This window comes from Artemia sp. Qi Xiang Cuo, chromosome 10 (genome assembly GCF_049724085.1).
Source record: "Artemia sp. Qi Xiang Cuo chromosome 10, ASM4972408v1, whole genome shotgun sequence".
Classification (NCBI taxonomy): Eukaryota; Metazoa; Arthropoda; class Branchiopoda; order Anostraca; family Artemiidae; genus Artemia; species Artemia sp. Qi Xiang Cuo.
In genome coordinates, this window is record NC_142803.1 from 64,464,422 (window position 1) to 64,486,366 (window position 21,945).

Sequence of the window (21,945 nt, forward strand, 5' to 3'; positions counted from 1 at the left end):
AAAATAAAAGATGAGCCGAAAGCATTTGAGTACAAGGGGGGGGGGGGTTACAGTTACGCCTCCGTTTGCAAAAAATACAACGACAAAACTATCGCACTGAAAAAATTTTCCTCAAAAGACACTCCCCACCCAAATTCCTCCTGCCTTGAGTTGTTTTTGCTTTCGTTCCTATCTTTTCCCTGTTTGCTGATTTATCTCTATATATAGTCCCTTCATTAAAAAAATAAACAAAATAGCCCGCTAGGCTTCCTGTTTTGTTATTTGATAATGGTGCATCATAGGTTTCGTATTTTTTCACCTGATTTGTTTCCCCCTTTGTTTTCTTAAACATCCCTACACAAAGTTTTATATTTGTTGATTTTTTAAAATTAGTTTTATCAGTTTTTATCCTTTAAATTTGCATTTGCCAGTTTAATAATTTACTAGTGAATGATCTTATATTCTGATATCTTTTTATCATTGCTAGCTAGTTTTTTAGTTTTGAAGTTTTTCGTATGATTTTTGCTTGTCTAGATTTTATTTATTGACTCTAAAATACGAATTTTGATCTACGGGGCATTGAGCAGGAAATAAATGTTTTTATCTAATACGATAAGAAGTGCCACCCAAATTTGCCATACTTTGTAGATATTCCCCCTCTACACCCCTTAAAAATTCCCTTATGTCCTCTCCTTGCCACTTGGTTGCACGGCCCAACTATATTCGGCTATGTAAATCATATGTGTTCACACTAAACGTTGACCGTGATTAACTGCTTAAATCTGTATTCACCCTTCTAAATACCGGGTTGTATCCCTGAAGCTATCCTGTTGGCATTATAATGCTCTTCAGCACTATAATAATTTAGTGGATACTCAGAAATTTAATTGCCGATTTCACTTCATTGTGCTAATTATGTTCTTAGTTTAACATCGTTAATTTTACATTTTAATTCTCAAATAACATCATTAATAACTATAAAATTAAGGTCAAATTTATACATTAGCTTCAACGTCGCACCTTCTTTTTCGTTTGCTACTTTCCTATGATAGCCTCAGTTGGTAGCCAACAGTTTTGGCTGTATACTGCTGCTGGAAAAATGACATCAATTGTAAAGCTGTCATGCCTTTAACATGCCAAGCACCTGGACTATCTGCACCAGCTTTCATGATTTGAATCTGACTTTGCTTGAGTCTTCTAAGCATAACTTGTAGATGGTAGGACTGTTTTGCATTAATTCCTTCTAGATAGCAGTTTTTGCCACCAAATTCAGGCTCAAAAACACGAATAACCATGCCTATAATAAAACAAAACAAAAAGGTACGATTTAACAAAAATAAGATCTAATTGTTCTTACGTTCAAATGATAGGCCAATTGCTGGGTTACAAAATGCTTTATTTTTTATGATTAATTACAAGAACTAAAAATTTTAGTTTCATAATATTTTGTAAAGTATGAAATGAAAATAGGATTTTATTCTCTCGTTTTTTAGAGTTAATAAAGATAAGCGACTATACTTTAAAGGAATTTTATCCGCCAATAGCAAAAAGTTATGAGAGTTTTAAAAACAAAGTATTTAAATGATTGTTATCGATTTTTATTGTGAGCTGTGTTGACTGTCAACCTACCTTCCCCTACTCTCCCCACAATACAGGGTCTACACCTGATAATAAGGGTGAAAATAGTGCTTATAAATGAACTATAAAGTAAAAACTAGCAGAAATGTCACCATTGAAGACAAAAGGGGTTTATCGGCAACGGGTGTAGTTTTTATTTGTCGTCCTAGGAGTCAATATGCGTTTCCACAGGTCAACCTATTCCAAAATCAAAGTTGTATGTCTTTCATCTGAGCATGTGAAAAAATATAGGGCTGAAGTAACTTCTTAAACAATTTGCTAATATCCGAAAAAAAATTTATTTGGCCAGTAGTTTGTAAAAAACAACAGATTTTAATTCTTTGGAAAAATATTGGATGCGCGGCAACCGTGAAGATTTTCTGATGTGATGGCCAGTTCGATGTAAAATTGGAACAGGAAGGGCTAAATACTCATGTAAAAGCTTTTTGCTATGCTGCAAGTGTCTCGGAATGTTCCCATCAAATCCCAGAGACTTGATCTCTTTCAAATTCTTCAGTAATAGTTGAATATAACATTTGAAAATGATGACCACAACACGGCGTGGTTTTGCGTTCCTTATCTGACTAGATTTGAATATGGAGTCTAGCTAATTAAGATGTGGTGCACATACTTACTATGGTTTAACTAACTCTCATTGAAAATGTAACTTTGCACATTAGGATCAGCTCTGTTCGGATGTAATTGCTTCCACAAGATGTTTGGGTCACTCATAAAATCAACGGACAATTTCCCCAGTTGTTGTGTTTGTAAAATCAAAACAGAACATTTAAAGTCTTTTCTTTGCATATCAAAAGCATGAAAAACGGTACAGTGTAAAGCTATCTTGATTTTATCAATAATTGCATCAAGGATATCCATCAACAAGGATAGATCTGTTCTTAGTCATTCAATTGTACTATACCATAATTGTTAAGAGTGATGCTTGTGGATCAAGAATGGTACCGATAACGGAATCCAAAGGTGATTGCAAAAGTCGTACAACGGCATTAATCCCAGTCGAGAGTGTGGTATTCACAAAAATTAATATCTGATTAAGCCAGATCACAAAGATCTTTGTGATCACAAAGATCAATATCTGATTAAGCCAGTGTTTCACTATGAACAAAAGTAAAGGAATGGTATTTTGGAACAGGAGCCAACGATAGTAGTAACCGTATACACATTATCAACCCTACAAGAATATGCTCAAAAGTGTAATAGATATGAACCCTATCTGTGAAGACTTCTGCTATCACTTTGTAGACTATGATTGTTTTCTTTTTCATACTTAGGTAAAGTCTCCCATATCGTTAGTAGTAACCGTATACACAGTATCAACCCTACTAGAATATGCTCAAAAGTGTAATAGATATGAACCCTACAAGAAAACTTACGCCTGAGGCAGTGTGGTTTGTCGATTACATTGCAAAAAGCGACCAATCCTTTACCTATAAAGTGGTCAAACACATTTTGATAGTATGGTTGTGATTGTATAAGACAACCGGACTGGTTGAGAGTATAATTGTTTGTTGTTGTTTTTTTTAATCGAAAACTAGAGATCGTCAAATTGCTTATTTAGGAATGATTTTGTACGAAAAGCTGTCTATCACCCATGCGTTATCCACTGTTCTATTTCTTTGAAGTATGTGCTATCAAGAGCGATTTCTGATTTTTTTGGACAATTGCCTTTAGCCGAGAATAGTTTGATATGAATGTGTCGGTAGATAGCTTTTGTGAATTGGATCCTATGAAGGTGGAGAAAAAAAGGGTTTAGCATTTGCGAATACTTCGATGTGTACTGTATAATACACAAGTGCTGTTTGAACAGTGTTGTCAATTTAAAATAGAGTTTAACGTTATACTATACTAAAAAGTTGATACTAAGAGAGATGTAGATGGCAAGAAAAGAATTTTAATAACGGATAGCTTTACTTCTTCGATGTGTTCTGTATAATACACAAGTGGTGGAGGGATGGGAGCGGGGTGTCTTAGAGTACTTATAGTGCTGTACTATGGGCCGAGTTGCTAGCGAAAAACCCGTGTGGATGACTTGAAATGAAAATTTCTAACAAGAAATCTCTGAACAAATATTTTTGGGGGATGGGGCGATGGCAGCCGAATGTCATAGAGTAGTTATAGTGTGATAGTTTGGGGACTCGAGCGGATGACTTGGAAATAAAATTTTTAACGAGAAATGGCTGAAAAGTATTTTGGGGGAGAGATGGGTTGATGGCAGAAGGATAGGTGTGTGTTGTCTGAAACCTATGATTTGAGATGTACGGTTTGCTATTTTGGACTTTTCTGAGCTAGGTTTTTTAATATTTTGTAGGTCTGTGTTGTCTGAAACTTATGATTTGGGATGTGTAGTTTGCTATTTTTGACTTTGCTGAGCAAGGTTTCTTAGTATTTCGTAGGTGTGTGTTGTCTGAAACTTATGATTTGAGATGTATAATTTGCTATTTCCGGCTTTTATGAGCTTGGTCTCCTAGTATTTCGTAGGTGTGTGTTGTCTGAAACTTATTATTTGGGGTATGTAACTTACTATTTAGGGCTTTTCTGAACTAAGGTTTCTTAGTTTTTCCTAGGTGTGTGTTTTCTGAAACTTATGATTTGGGGTGTATAATTTGCTATTTCCGACTTTTCTTAGCCAAATTTCTTAGTATTTCGTAGGTTTGTGTTGTCTGAAACCTATGATTTGGGATCTTTAGTTTGCAATATCCTGCTTTTCTGAGCTAGGTTTCATAGCCTTTTGTAGGTGTGTGTTGTCTGAAACCTATGATATGGGATGCTATTTGGCCTTTTCAGAGCTAGATTTCTTAGTCTCTCATAGGTGTGTGTTGTCTGAAACATACAATTTGGGGTGGATAGTTTGCTATTTCTGGCTTTTCAGAGCTAGGTTTCTTAGTCTCTCATAGGGTGTGAGTTTGTCTGAAACCTACAATTTGGGGTGGGTAGTTTGCTATTTCTGACTTTTATGAGCTAGGTCTCCTAGTATTTCGTAGGTGTGTGTTGTCTGAAACTAATGATTTGGGGTATGTAAATTACTATTTCGGGCTTTTCTGAGCTAGATTTCTAAGTCTTTTGCTGATGCGTATTGTCTGAAACTTATGATTTGGGATGTGTAGTTTGCTATTTTTGACTTTGCTGAGCTAGGTTTCTTAGTATTTTGTAGGTGTGTGTTGTCTGAAACTTATGATTTGAGATGTGTAATTTGCTATTTCCGGCATTTATGAGCTAGGTGTCCTAGTATTTCTCAGGTGTGTGTTGTCTGAAACTTATGATTTGGGCTATGTAAATTACTATTTCGGACTTTTCTGAACTAAGGTTTCTTGGTATTTCATAGGAGTGCGTTATCTTAAATTTATGATTTGGGTTACATAAAGGGCTATTTCCAGCCTTTCTGATCTGGGGATCTTAGTATTCTGATGGTGTGTGTCGGTTGAAACTTGCGATTTGGAACCTTTAGTTTGAAATATCCTGCCTTTCTGACCTGGGTTTCATAGCCTTTTGTAGGTGTGTGTTTTCTTAAACCTATGATTTGGGATGCTATTTGGGCTTTTCAGAGCTAGGTTTCCTAGTCTCTCATAGGTGTCTGAAACTTACAATTTGGGGTGGGTAGTTTGCTATTTCTGGCTTTTAAGAGCTAGGTTTCTTAGTCTCTCATAGGTGTGTGTTGTCTGTAACCTACAATTTGGGGTGGGTAGTTTGCTATTTCTGGCTTTTATGAGCTAGGTCTCCTAGTATTTCCTAGTATTCTCCTAGTATTTCCTGTAAATTACTATTTCGGGCTTTTCTGAGCTAGATTTCTTAGTCTTTCGCTGGTGTGTATTGTCTGAAACTAGGTATCCTAGTATTTCGTAGGTGTGTGTTGTCTGAAACTTATGATTTGGGGTATGTAAATTACTATTTCGGGTTTTTCTGAGCTAAGGTTTGTTAGTATTTCGTAGGTGTGTGTTGTCTGAAACTTATGATTTGGGGTGTGTAATTTGATATTTTTTACTTAGCTGAGCTAGGTTTCTTAGTATTTCGTACGTGTGTGTTGTCTGAACCTTATGATTTGAGATGTGTAATTTGCTATTTCCGGCTTTTATGAGCTAGGTCTCTCAGTATTTCGTAGGTGTGTGTTGTCTGAAACTTATGATTTGGGTCATGTAAATTACTATTTCGGGCTTTTCTGAGCTAGAGTTTCTTAGTATTTCGTAGATGTGTGTTGTCTGAAACTTATGATTTGGGGTGTGTAATTTGCTATTTCCGACTTTTCTTAGCCAGATTTCTTAGTATTTCGTAGGTGTGTGTTGTCTGAAACTTATGACTTGGGATGGTTAATTTGCTATTTCCGGCTTTTATTAGCTATGTTCCTTAGTCTTTTGTAGATATGTGTTGTCTGAAACCTATAAAAATAAACTATTTCCGTAAAATCTGAGCTAATAAGGGTTTTTTGACCGTAAACTCTAGTTTTGTGTAACAAAATTATGGAAAATACATTTCGTTGACTCATAGGTGAAACTTAAGTCCAGTTATGGATCGAAAAAATAAACTATTTCTATGAAATCTGAGCTAATAAGGGTTTTTCACCGTAAACTATAGTTTTTTGTAAGAAAATTATGGAAAATAAAATTCTCTGGTTCAAATGTGAAATTTAACTCCAGTTACGAATCGAAAAATAAACTATTTCTGTAAAATCTGATCTAGTGAGGGTTTTTGACCGTAAACTCTATTTTTTTGTAAGAAAATTATGGAAAATACAATTATCTGGTTCAAATGGGAAACTTAAGTCCATTTTTGGATCGAGAAATAAAACTATTTCCGTAAAATCTGGGCTAACAAGGGTTTTTGACCGTAAACTTTAGTTTTTTGTAAGAAAGTTATAGAAAATACAATTCGTTGACTTATAGGTGAAACTTAAGTCCAGTTATGGATCGAAAAATAAATTATATCTATAAAATCTGAGCTAATAGGGGTTTTAGACCGTAAACTATAGTTTTTTGTAAGAAAATTATGGAAAATACAGTTTTCTGGTTCAAATGTGAAACTTAAGTCCAGTTATGAATAAAAAATAAACTATTTCTGTAAAATCTGAGCTAATGAGGGTTTTTGACCGTAATCTCTAGTTTTTTTTGTAAGAAAATTATGAAAAATACAATTCTCTGGTTCAAATGTGAAACTTAAGTCAATTTTCAATCGAAAAATAAAACTATTTCTGTAAAATCTGAGCTAATGAGGGTTTTTGACCTTAAACTCTAGTTTTTTGTAAGAAAATTATGGAAAATACAATTTTCTGGTTCAAATGTGAAACTCAAGTCCATTTTGGATCGAAAAATAATAATATTTCCGTTAAATCTGAGCTATAAAGTGTTCTTGACCTTAAATTCTAGTTTTTTGTAAGAAAAATTATGGATAATGCAATTTGTTGGCTCATAGGTGAAAATAAAGTCCGGTTATGGATCGCAAAATACATTATTTTTATAAAATCTGAGCTAATAAGGCTTTTTGACCGTAAACTATAGTTTTTTGTAAGAAAATTATGGAAAATACAATTCTCAGGTTCAAATGTGAAACTTAGGTCGATTTTGGATCGAAAAATAAAAGTATTCCCGTAAAAGCTAAGCTGATAAGGGATTTTGACCGTAAATTCTAGGTTTCTGTAAGAAAATTATGAAAAATACAATTCTCTGGTTCAAATGTGAAACTTAAGTCCAGTTATGGATCGAAAAATAAACTATTTCTGTAAAATCTGTGCTAATAAGGGTTTTTAACCGTAAACTCTAGTTTTTTTGTTAGAAAATTCTGGAAAATACAATTCTCTGGATCAAATGTGAAACTTAAGTCAATTTTTGATCGAAAAATAAAACTATTTCCGTAAAATCTGAGCTAATAATGGTTTTTGACCGTAAACTGTATTTTTTTTGTAAGAAAATTATGGAAAAAACAAATCTCAGGTTCAAATGTGAAACTTAGGTCCATTTTGTATCTAGAAATAAAAGTATTCCCGTAATATCTAAGCTAATAAGGGCTTTTGACCGTAAACTGTAGTTTTTTGTAAGAAAATTATGGAAAATACAATTCTCTGGTTCAAATGCGAAACTTAAGTCCAGTTATGGATCGAAAAATAAACTATTTCTGTATAAGCTGAGCTAATAAGGGTTTTTGACCGTATACTCTAGTAATTTATAAGAAAATTAAATACAATTCTCTGGTTCAAATGTGAAACTTAAGTCTATTTTTGGATCGAAAAATAAAAATATTTCCGTAAAATCTGAGCTAATAAGGGTTTTTGAACATAAACTCTAGTTTTTTGTAAGAAAATTATGAAAAATACAATTCTTTGGTTCAAATTTGAAACTTAAGTCCATTTTTGGATGCTCATAATGATGGGGACTGATGGTTCTAATTCAATATTTTTTTCATAAAAACAAAGTATTTTTTTTAAACTTCGAAATTATTCAACTTTATTTATTTTTTATCTTTTTTTGTACGTATCTTAAAATGGCAAAATATACTTACGGCTCTAATAATTGTACTCTATGATTGGTCAGAGACACGATTTGGCTTTCCCACTGGTATTCAATGTCCGGTTATCGACACTACCTAGTCTATTGCATGTATTAAATCAGTATTTTTTACGCAGTAGAACGATAAACACATAAGTCATATCTTTAAAAAAAGTGAAGATGGATCTTTTTAATAAAGTGTGTTCACATAGCAAGGTTATTGTAGCATTGAATGCCGACAAGGAGAAGTATTTAAACTATGAAACAAGTACAAGTGGTAGCACTATTGGAAATATATGCTTGCATTGTCATGACAGTAAGGAATTAAATTCCTTTGGAATACTGAAAAAATTCAACTCTTATGTTGGTGGTTAGGTGAGATTGAGATCTCCAGAGATGATTGCACTCAAAGAGAATGCCAACATAAAAATAATCGTTGATGATAGAGGACAAATCCTTACTACTGTTGCAGGTAACACATTACCTACTGATACATCCAATCGTCAGCTTTCGGGTATTAGCATTCAACGGAAGGTCAATAAAAGCAAGGCCTATTCTTCTACTATATCTTGTCTACGTGCCAAAACGGTTACCTGTGTAAAAATAATGTGATAATAGACAGTGAAATTGCCAGAAAAACAAAAATGGTATTGTCAGAAAATATCACTATGGAATATAAAGATGAATCGATGAAAAACAAAGCACCAGCAAACGTTACTGCCACTGATCAAACAGTCAATGAACCAAATAATACCAAAGACGAAAAGCATATTGAGCCTGTTGATGAGACACCAGTAAAAATTGTGTATAACTCAAAATGGAATAATGATTATTCTACTGATTACGTACTAAGAGAAGACGAAAGCTACAATATTAAGAGAGAACATGGTGAACTATTTTATGGAACAGATTCAAAATGTCCAAAATTAATCATTGATATTAATAATGTATCATAATATAATTTTGTATTAATATTCTAAATACCATTATTTCATTAAAGATATTACATTGTTATGTGTTCATTATTTTTAGAGTAAGCTAGCATATCAAACGTTTAGAATGTCTATTAAAACATTGGAGATGTAAGAAAAGGAATTTGCATACATTTATTGTCAGACACATGGGATAACATTGACAAAATCTAGGTATCAGAATGAATAAATTCCTTATCAACATCCATTGTTGGATATGTCATTATGTCATTATGAAAAAATTTTAAGTAAGTAAGTAAGTAAGTAAGTAAATAAGTAACAAACTCTTTCTTGAATTCACCTCTTGGATACACAATACAGAAATTTAAATCAGAAAATTATGAAAAAAAATTGAACAAATTCTTTATTAACATTCATTATCGATTGAAGTCGCTTCCTAGACAGACAATACAGCAATTTCACAAAATCTAAGTATAAGAGTGATTAAATTCTATATCAACATCCATTTCTCGGATACATAGGAAAAAGTTAACAAAATCTAAGTGTAGAGTGAAGAAATTTTATTTATCAACATCTTTTGTCAGATACATCGAATAAAATTGACAGAATCTAAGTGTCAGAGTGAATAATTTTTTTTTATCAACATCCTTTGTCAGATACATCAAATAAAATTTACAAAATCTAAGTTTCAGAATGAGTAAATACTTTAACAACATCCTTTATCGAATATGTCGGATAAAATTGACAAAATCTAAGTATCAGAGTGACTAAATTCTATATCAGCATCCTTTTCTCGGATACATAGGATAAAATATCGGATAAAATTGACAAAATCTAAGTAAGAGATTAATTTTCTATCAACATCTTTTATCAGTTACAACAATTATAATTAACAAAATTTAAATATCAGAGTGAATATTGAAGCTTTATTTCATTTTTTTAAGGTTAATTTAGACGAGGTTACGTGCACGCACGTAACCTCGTCTAAATTAACCTTAAAAAATGAAATAAAACTATGTCGACTTTGCATATTTTATTCAACATATCCGACGAAGGATGCTGAAAAAGCATTTATTCTCTCTGATATTTATATTTTGTTAATTATAATTGTTGTAACTGATAAAAGATGTTGATAAAAAATCAATCTCATACTTAGATTTTGTCAATTTTTTCCGATATTTTATCCTATGTATCCGAAAAAGGATGCTGATATAGAATTTAGTCACTCTGATACTTATATTTTGTCAATTTTATCCGACATATCTGATAAAGGATGTTGTTAAAGCATTTATTCATTCTGAAATTTAGATTTTGTCAATTTTATTTGATGTATCTGACAAAAGATGTTGATAAAAAAAATTATTCACTCTGACACTTCGATTCTGTCAATTTTATCCGATGTATTTGACAAAAGATGTGGATAAATAAAATTAATTCACTCTAACACTTAGATTTTGTTAACTTTTTCCTATGTATGAGAGAAATGGATATTGATGTAGAAATTAATCACTTCGTTGCATAGATTTTGTGAAAGTGTTTCTTTTCGGGTCCATGAAGCTACAGCAATTGAAAGTAAATGTTACTACGTAAATTTATCAATTTTTTTTCATAATGTACCTAACAAAGGTTCTGCAATGCACATGCAATTGGAGAATTAAATGAGCGTATGGTTACTTACTTATTCACTTACTTACAATTTTTGCATAATGACATAATGAGATATCCAACAATGGATGTTGATAAGGAATTTATTCATTCTGATACCTATATTTTGTCAATGTTATCCAATGTGTCTCACAATAGATGTATGCAAATTCCTTTTCTTACATCTCCGATGTTTTAATACACATTCTAAACGTTTGATATGCTAGCTTACTCTAAAATAATGAACATATAGCAATGTAATATTTTTAATGAAATAATGGTATGTAGAATATTAATACAAAAATATATTATGATACATTATTAATATAAATGATTAACTTTGTACATTTTGAATCTGTTCCATAAAATAGTTCACCATGTTCTCTCTTGATATTATAGCTATTGTCTTCTCTTAGTCCGTAATCAGTAGAATAATCATTATTCCATTTTGAGTCATACACAATTTTGCTGGTGTCTCATCAACAGGTTCAATATGCTTTTCGTCTTTAGTATTATTTGGTTCATTGACTGTTTGATCAATGGCAGTAACGTTTGCTGGCGCTTTGTTTTTCATCGATTCATGTTTATATTCCATAGTGGTATTTTCTGCCAATGCCCTTTTTATTTTTCTAGTAATTTCACTGTATATTATCACATTATTTTTACACAGGTAACAGTTTCGGCATGTAGACAAGATATGGCTTATGATATTAGTAGAAGAGTAGGCCTTTCTTTTATTGACCTTCCATTTAATGCTAATACCCGAAAGCTGACGATTGGATGTATCAGTAGGTAATGTGTTACCTGCAACAGTAGCAAGGAGTTGCCCTCTATCATCAACGATTATTTTTATGTTGGCATTCTTTTTGAGTGTAATCATCTCTGGAGATCTCAATCTCGCATAACCACCAACATAAGAGTTTAATTTTTTCGGTATTCCAAAGAAATTTAATTCCTTTCTGTCATGAAAATGCATGCATACATTTCCAATAGTGCTACCACTTGTACTTGTTTCATAGTTTAAATACTTCTCCTTGTCGGCATTCAATGCTATAATAACCTTGTTATGTGAACACACTTTATTAAAATGCTCCATCTACACTTTTTTTTAAAGATATGACTTATGTGTTTATCGTTCCACTGCGTAAAAAATACTGATCTAATACATGCAATAGACTAGGTAGTGTCGATAACTGGACATAGAATACCAGTGGGAAAGCCACATCGTATCTCTGACCAATCATAGAGTACAATTGTTAGAGCTGTCAGCATATTTTGTCATTCTAAGATACGTGCAAAAAAAAATAAATAAAGTTGAATAATTTCGAAGTTTAAAAAAAAATAGCATGTTTTTATGAAAAAATATGAATTAGAACCATCAGTCCTCATCATTATGAGTATCCAAAACTGGACTTAAGTTTCACATTTGAACTAGAGAATTGTATTTTCCATAATTTTCATACAAAAAACTAGAGTTTACGGTCAAAAACCCTTATTAGCTCAGATTCTACGGAAATAGTTTTATTTTTCGATCCAAAAATAGACTTAAGTTTCTCATTTGAACTAGAAAATTGTATTTTCTATAATTTTCTTATAAAATACTAGAGTTTATGGTCAAAAATCCTTATTAACTCAGCTTTTACAGAAATAGCTTATTTTTCGATCCATAACTGGACTTAAGTTTCACATTAGAACCAGAAAATTGTATTTTCCATAATTTTCTTACAAAAAACTAGAATTTACGGTCAAAAACCCTTATTAGCTTAGATTTTACGGGAATAATTTTATTTTTCGATCCAAAATGGACCTAAGTTTCTCATTTGAACCTGAGAATTGTATTTTCCATAATTTTCTGAAAAAAAAACTAGAGTTTACGGTCAAAAACCCTTATTAGCTCAGATTTTACGGAAATAGTTTTATTTTTCAATCCAAAAATAGACTTAAGTTACACATTTGAACCATAGAATTGTATTTTCCATAATTTTCTTACAAAAACTGGAGTTTACGGTTAAAAACCCTTATTAGCACAGATTTTACAGAAATAGTTTATTTTTCGATCCCTAACTGGACTTAAGTTTCACAATTGAACCAGAGAATTGTATTTTCCATAATTTCTTACAAAAAACTAGAGTTTACGGTCAAAAACCCTTATTAGCTTAGACTTTACGGGTATACTTTTATTTCTCGATCCAAAATGGACCTAAGTTTCACATTTGAACCTGAAAATTGTATTTTCCATAATTTTCTTACAAAAAAACCAGAGGTTACGGTCAAAAACCCTTATTAGCTCAGATTTTATAGAAATAGTTTATTTTCCGATCCATAACTGGACTTAAGTTTCACCTATGAGCCAACGAATTGTATTTTCCATAATTTTCTTACAAAAAAACTAGAGCCTACGGTCAAAAACCCTTATTAGCTTAGATTTTACGGAAATAGTTTTATTTTTCGATCCAAAATGGACCTAAGTTTCACATTTGAACCAGATAATTGTATTTTCCATCATTTTCTTACAGAAAAAAACTAGAGATTACGGTCAAAAACCCTCATTAGCTCAGATTTTACAGAAATAGTTTATTTTTAGATTCATAACTGGACTTAATTTTCACATTTGAACCAGAGAATTGTATTTTCCATAATTTTCTTACAAAAAACTATAGTTTACGGTCAAAAACCCTTATTAGCTCAGATTTTATAGAAATAGTTTATTTTCCGATCCATAACTGGACTTAAGTTTCACCTATGAGTCAACAAAATGTATTTTCCATAATTTTGTTACACAAAACTAGAGTTTACGGTCAAAAACCCTTATTAGCTCAGATTTTACGGAAATAGTTTATTTTTATAGGTTTCAGACAACACATACCTACGAAAGACTAAGAAACCTAGCTAATAAAAGCTGGAAATAGCAAATTAACCATCCCAAATCATAAGTTTCAGACAACACACACGTACGAAATACTAAGAAATCTGGCTAAGAAATGTCGGAAATAGAAAATTACACACCCCAAATCATGAGTTTCAGACAACATACACCTACGAAATACTAAGAAACACTAGCTCAGAAAAGCCCGAAAAAGTAGTTTACATATCCCAAATCATAAGTTTCAGACAACACACACCTAAGAAATACTAGGAGACCTAGCTCATAAAAGCCGGAAATAGCAAAGTACACTTCTCAAATCATAAGTTTCAGACAACACACACCTACGAAATACTAAGAAACCTTAGCTCAGAAAAACCCGAAATAGTAATTTACATACCCCAAATTATAAGTTTCAGACAACACACACCTACTAAATACTAGGAGACCTAGCTCATAAAAGCCAGAAATAGCAAACTACCCATCCCAAATTGTAGGTTTCAGACAGCATACACCTATGAGAGACTAAGAAACCTAGCTCTGAAAAGCCCGAATTAGCAAACTACCCACCCCAAATAATAATTTTCAGACAACACACACCTACGAAATACTAAGAAACCTTAGCTCAGAAAAGCCCAAAATAGTAATTTACATACCCCAAATTAAAAGTTTCAGACAACACACACCTACGAAATACTAGGAGACCTAGCTCATAAAAGCCAGAAATAGCAAATTACACATCTCAAATCATAAGTTTCAGACAACACACACCTATGAAATACTAAGACCTAGCTCGGCAAAGTCAAAAAAAGCAAACTAAACATCCCAAATCATAAGTTTCAGACAACCAACACCTCAGAAAGACTAAGAAATCTAACTCAGCAAAGTCAAAAATAGCAAACTACACATCCCAACTCATAAGTTTCAGACAATACATACCAGCGAAAGACTAAGAAATCTAGCTCAGAAAAGCCCGAAATAGTAATTTACATACCCCAAATCATAAATCCTCAGACAACACACACCTACGAAATGCTAGGAGACCTAGCTCAAAAAAGCCAGAAATAGTAAACTACCCACCCCAAATTGTAGGTTTCAGATAACACACACTTATGAGAGACTAAGAAACATAGCTCTGAAAAGCCCAAATAGCATCCCAACTCATAGGTTTAAGACAACACACACCAACAAAAGGCTAAGAAACATAGCTCAGAAAAGCAGGATGTTGCAAACTAAAGATCCCAAATCATAGGTTTCACGACAACACACACCCACGAAAATAATAAGAAATCTGGCTAAGAAAAGTTGGAAATAGCAAATTACACACCCCAAATCATGAGTTTCAGACAACACACACCTACGAAATACTAAGAAACCTTAGTTCAGAAAAGCCCACAATAGTAATTTACATACCCCAAATCATAAGTTTCAGACAACACACACCTACGAAATACTAGGAGACCTAGATCATAAAAGCATGAAATAGCAAACTAGACATTACACACCACATGTTTCAAACAACAAAAACCAACTATATACTTGTAAACTTTGGTCGGAGAAATCAAAAGTAGTAAACTACATATCCCAAATTATAAGTTTCAGGCAAAACACACCTACAAAAGGCTAAAAAGCCTAGCTCAGGAAATTTCAAAATAGCAAACCGTCAATCCCAAATCATAGGTAACAGACAACACACACCTATCCTTCTGCCATCAACCGATCACTCTCCCAAAACACTTTTCAGCCATTTCTCGTAAAAATTTTTATTTGAAGTCATCCACTCGAGTTTTTGTAAGCAATACGCCCCCACTACATACTATCTATCATGCATCGCCCCATCCCCAAAAATTTTTTCAGAGATTTCCTGTTAAAAATTTTTATTGAAGTCATCCACACGGGTTTTTCGCTAGCAACTCGGCCCATAGTAAGGCACTATAAGTACTCTAAGACACCCCGCTCCCATCACCCCACCACTTGTGCATTATACAGAACATATCGAAGAAGTAAAGCTATCCGTTATTAAAATTCTTTTCTTGCCATCTACATCTCTCTTAGTATCAACTTTTTAGTATAGTATAACGTTAAACTCTATTTTAAATTGACAACACTGTTCAAACAGCACTTGTGTATTATACATTACACATCGAAGTATCTGCAAATGCTAAACCCTTTTTTCTCCACCTTAATAGGATCCAATTCGCAAAAGCTATCTACCGACACATTCATATCAAACTATTCTCGGCTAAAGGCAATTGTCCAAAAAAATCAGAAATCGCTCTTGATAGCAATACTTCAAAGAAATGGAACAGTGGATAACGCATGGATGATAGACAGCTTTTCGTAACAAAATCATTCCTAAATAAGCAATTTGACGATCTCTAGTTTTTGATTAAAAAAAAACAACAACAAACAATTATACTCTCAACCAGTCCCGTTGTCTTATACAATCACAACCATACTATCAAAATGTGTTTGACCACTTTATAGGCAAAGGATTGGTCGCTTTTTGCCATTCAATCGACAAACCACACTGCTTCAGGCGTAAGTTTTCTTGTAGGGTTCATATCTATTACACTTTTGAGCATATTCTAGTAGGGTTGATACTGTGTATACGGTTACTATTAACGATATGGGAGACTTTACCTAAGCATGAAAAAGAAAACAATCATAGTCTACAAAGTGATAGCAGAAGTCTTCACAGATAATAATATTTTCTGATTTGTAATGTTTGGCAAGCCTCTGCTTCACATACTGATACTTCAGATACTGGAATAAAAATAAAGGAAATTTAAAATGAGGCTATTATTTTTAGTTTGTATTTGATTCAAATAATCTTGGAAATAAAGAAAACAAAAAATTGAATTTATTCAAATTAAAGGAATAACATAAGCTATTAGACCACAATAATCGGTCGGGGAGCAGAGAAAACTGACCTATTTGTCATTATTCGCAGTCGAGATGTTGATTCTGGCTAAGTTTGATATTTTTTTCATAGCTGACAGAGTACACTATATTAAGGAGGGTACCCTTCTCTTATGCACATATAATGATACAGAAATATCTCAAAACATACAATATTGGTTCTTTTTAAATATGTCGTCATGTTTTGGAACTATTCCTAAACACTAAAAAGAAAATAACAATATTTTTGACTTTGGGAATATTTTGGTGTTTGAAATCCCCATCCCCCGGCTCTGGAAGATTATAGACAAATGCACATTTTATTGCTTTTTTATAGCCCCCTTATCTTTTCTCAAAATTATTTCGGGATTTTTATCTCTTATCTCTTTAAGAAAATTATTATCTCTTTTGAATATAACTTGACTTCTTTACCTGAAAAAGACTGGTTTGTAGCCGGAATTTCATCAGCCCATTGGAAGAAATTGCATTTTTGAGTTTCAGATTTTGAGCAAACAAAAAACGGACGACCAGTGTTGGATCCTTCTTTCTTTACTACTGACCTAAAAAAGGGATAGAATACAAAAACACGAATATTTAGGTCCATAGTTTACGTACAGTTTACTCTAAAGGAAACTAATTCTATGGGTATTATACATTCAATAATACACCCATCATTTTTGTAATATTATTAAATGAAAAAAAAGTTTTTTTCTTTAAATGAAAGTAAGGAACGACGTTAAAACTTAAAACGAGCAGAAATTATTCCCTTATATTAAAAGGGCTGTCGCCTCCTCAACACCTCGCTCTTTACGCTAAATTTTTTTATTGTTTGAAAAATAGAGTTGTGAGAAAGTCAAACATTAGCGTAAAGAGCGAGGCGCTGAGAAGGGGACAGCCCCTTTCATATAAGGAATAATTTCTGTTCGTTTTAAGTTTTAACGTCGTTCCTTACTTTCATTTAAAAAAAAACTTGTTTTTTTATATTTAATTTTTGTACATTTTTGAGTTAATACAGATTTTGATCTTGGCTCACCGTACATGAATAATTAAAACAAAATTTGCGTATTAATTTTACTTTTATTTGGTTAAATGGCTTTCTCAAAACTTGTTTGATTTTATTTACAAACGTTTTTATTAGTAATAAATATACGTAAATTACGAATTAACTTACGCAACGAACTTCTATATTCATGTATTTTTAATATGGATATTAGGGGGTCTGCTCCCTAGTCAATACCTTGCTCTTTAAGCTAAAGTTCGATTTTTTTTTCCAATTCTTTAAAATGACCGCTTAATCACAAAGACCGTTAATTAGAATAAATAGCTCCTATGAAAGTACTAATAAATCTTTGGCTTAAAGAGAGAGGTATTGACTAGGGGGTGAACCCAATCATAGATGTAATATTTTCTGCTCGTTTTAAGTTTTGATGTTGCTGCTGTTGCAGTTGAAAAACTTGTTTTTTTATATTTAATTTCTGATCTTTTTTTAAATAATGCTGGAAAATCTGGCGTCCCCTTCATAGCAATGTCCTTTCCCCCATGAAAACTTCCTTCATGGAAAGATCCTCCCATATAACCTCCGACCAAACAATCCGAATATATATATATATATAAATGTATATATATACATATATATATATATATATATATATATATATATATATATATATATATATATATATATATATATATATATATATATATATATATATATATATATATATATATATATATATATATATATATATATATATATATATATATATATATATATATATATATATATATATATATATATATATATATACGCCTCCAAATTTTTTTGCAGGAAAACTTCGGGGAATATTCTCGCATAAAAAAAAACGATCTAGATAGATCAGAAGTCTGACAAAAAATTTGTTAAAAGCCTTAATTTTCGTTTGTGTAAATGTCACCATTTACTATGTTAGTACATCACCGAGCATGTGAGCGAGTCAAAAATAAAAATGAAGAGCTAAGATACAAGTTGTTAGAAGAAAAGCTGCGGTGTGTCAAAAATGAAAATGAATAACAAAAGACACACGTAGTTCAAAGGCTTGTTAAGGTTTTTGAATTGATGTAATTCCTTGTTAAAATATATACAACTATTTTTCCAGTTACTAATTGCTTGCTTTTTAAGTAATTTAAAGTCTTTTTACAAAGATATTTGATTATTTAAGGACGCACGCATCTAACAACGATATATATATATATATAGACATATATATATATATATATATATATATATATATATATATATATATATATATATATATATATATATATATATATATATATATATATATATATATATATATATATATATATATATATATATATATATATATATATATATATATATATATATATATATATATATATATATATATATATATATATATATATATATATATATATTTATATATGTGTATATATATATATACATAAATGTATCAGGGCTTCCTAAACTTTTTTCGTTCACGACCCTATTTATGATTGCAAGTTTTCTAGCGACCCCATATAAATGTAATTGAAAGACAAATAAATATTTTTCAATGATTCATTTATAAGGTAGCAATACACATGAAAACATAAAGTTTTAGGATTTGTTTAGAAACATACAAAAATTTAAAATAAAAAATACGACAAAAATTAAAAATGTGTCTTTATTATACATACAAAAATTATATGCCCTATTTTTCCTCAAAATTGAATTTTTGGCAATAGCATAAATAAAAGAGAATTCTGACCGTCAATCGAATATATTCAAACGCAGTTGTTGGGTTGTAAATATTAAACTGAAATGAAAGGAAAAACTTTAGTGAAATGGATGTACCTGTTTTTTATTGCATAACAAATTAAATCTTGGTGGAATGTTTGAGACTGTTGGACGTAAGACCTCTTCAACATTTTTTAGCGATGAACGATATTGGGGTTTAATATGTGTGATAGCTCGGAAAACAACTTCACGTGTTGAATGACAGAAGAACATATAATGCCATATCTACAATTGTGGGAAATTCAGTTCTAGTTCAGATCCGGAATTCAGTCATGGAATTTCTCGGAAATTGTAGTTTTAAGTTTGAATCATAGGCAGCGCAATCGCGCTGCCCTAGTAAAGAAAGATGTTGGCACAATGAATTATTTATTTATTTATTTTTTCTTTAGACCAGGGCCCTTAGTATCGATAGAGTTGTCGTAGAAACTTCGAAAAAGGCTCATTCGATTGGAAATTAGAATGGCTTGTGCCCTTTTCAATAGTCGAGAGAGATTGGAAGGTAATTAACATCCCTTGGACGCCCACCATTTCCCCAAACATATCTAATAAAAATTTTGAGATATCCATTTTCTTTGACGTAGTAAAAAAGTCCGGAAATTATGTTTTTGAGGATGACACTCCCCCTCCTCCACTTTCCTCTGGACAAGGGTTGTAATTTAAGCCCTGAAAACATATAAGGATTTTTCATAGACAGCATTGTCATAGAAAATTCAAAAAGGAATCATTCGATTGGAAATTGAAACGGCTAGTGCCCTTTTTAATAATTGAAAGTGATTGGAGGGAAAGCAGACCCCCTCTCACTCCCACCATTTCCCCAAACACATCCAATCAAAATTTTGAGATAACCATTTTGTTCAACGTAGTTGAAGGTTTGGGATAATATGTCTTTGAGGACTGCAACCCCCTCACAGCCCTCAGGGCAAGGGTTGTAAGCTGTGTCCTGGGGTATATAAGGTTCTTATAAAAAGCGTTGTCGTAGAAACTTCAAAAAGGGCTCATTCAATTGGAAATTCAAACAGCTAGTGCTCTTTTTGATAGTCGGAAGTGATTGAAGGGCAACTAACCCCTTTCTCACGCTCACCATTTCCTAAAACACATCCAATCGAAATTTTGACATAGCAATTTTCTTCAACGTTATTGAAAGTTCTGGAAATTATGTCTTTGAGGATGATAATCCCCCCCTCAGCCCTCAGGGCAAGGGTGGTAAGTTATGCCCTGGGAGCATAGAATTTTTTTATTGAAAGCGTTGTCGTAGAAACTTCTAAAGGGTTCATTCGATTAGAAATCGAAAGGATTAATGCCTTTTTTAATAGTTGAAAGCGATTGGAGAGCAACTAACACCACTCTTACGCCAACCATTTCACCTAACACAATCAATCAAAAATTTGAGATAACTGTTTTGTTTAACGTAGTTGAAAATTCCAGAAATTAGGTCTTTGAGGATTAAAACACCCTCACAGCCCTCAGTGCAAGGGTATGCCCTGTGTGCATATAAGGTGTTTATTGAAAGTGATGTGGTAGAAAATTAAAAAGGGCTCATTTGATTGGAAATTGAATGGGCTAGGGCCCTTTTTAATACTTGAAAGTGATTGGAAGCCTTGACATTTTTATAGTAAAGACCTATGTGGGTACAATATATTTTTTATTTATTTAGACCAGGGCACTTCGTATCGAAGAAGTTATCTTAAGAACACCGAAAAGGACTCATTCGATTGAAAATAGAAAGGGCTAATGCTCTTTTAATAGTCGAAAGGGATTGGAGGGCAACGAATCCCCCTCCCACGCCCACCCTCCCATTTGCCCATTGTGTTTAAAAACTAAATGTTGCCCTAAGATTAAATCAAAATGCACTGTCGAAATGCTAATTCCCAATAAGGCATCTCAGCAGTATCCCAAGAACAACTGAGCATATCATGTTCAAACTTTCAGGGCTACTTCTGCTCTTAAAATATAACCAAATCAAAATAGCGTAAGTGCATCCAAGCTATCAAGGAGAGTAATCAGTTTTTTTGCGAATGGTATGAAGTTTTCTATTTCAGGTCAACTAGAGAAGGTATGAAACTAAGTTAAACACTACTATTTGTGTGCAGATTTTAAAAGGTCGTATGATGTTAAAAATTGCTGAAAATTTTTCTCCAGCATAAAAATAGCAGGCCAAATTATAAAGTCTTAAAAAAAGAAAAGATTTAAAATATTTTTTTGCTTTTTCTCTGGAAAGACTATGTCAATATAAAACGAACAGAAATTAATTAAGCAAAATTTTTTCACAAAATAAATTTTTCAAAGAAAAGTAAAGAACTCCATTAAACCAAAAACGATTAAAAATAAAATCAAATAATCCACCAAGCGTGAAACTACCACAAATAAGCATCGATAAATAAATGAAATTCAAAACGAACAGAAATCAGAGGCAACACTATAGTAGTGCCTATAGAAAAGGCCACACGGCTCCAATGTTTTACTATTATTATTTTTTTCCCAGAGACACATTATATGGAAAGGGTTGTCGTAAAAACTTCAAAGAGCGCATTCAATTTGAAATCGAGAGTTCTAGTGCCCTCCCTCAATAGCCCTCATGACAATGGTCGCAAGTTATTCCCTTGGGGTATTTAACATTCTTATAGAAAGTTTTGTCGTAGAAGCTTCAAAAAGGGCCCATTCGATTGGAAATTGAGAGGAATAGTGCCTCTTTTATTAATCGAAAGTGATCAGAGGGCAAAT

The 21,945-nt window shown here is 32.3% G+C and overlaps 1 protein-coding gene across 1 annotated transcript in view; it reads right to left on the reverse strand.

Moving 5' to 3' along the window:
- Positions 1-914: 914 nt before the first annotated feature.
- Positions 915-21,945, reverse strand: part of LOC148948032 (uncharacterized) — a 51,917-nt gene continuing 30,886 nt past the window's right edge. Inside the window, exons 3-4 of the mRNA XM_089095673.1 lie at positions 16,860-16,987; positions 915-1,276 (exon numbers count right to left, since the gene is read on the reverse strand). Coding sequence (XP_088951799.1) covers positions 1,023-1,276; positions 16,860-16,987 — 382 coding nt within the window. The 3' untranslated portion in view covers positions 915-1,022. The remainder of the gene's footprint in view (positions 1,277-16,859; positions 16,988-21,945) is intronic.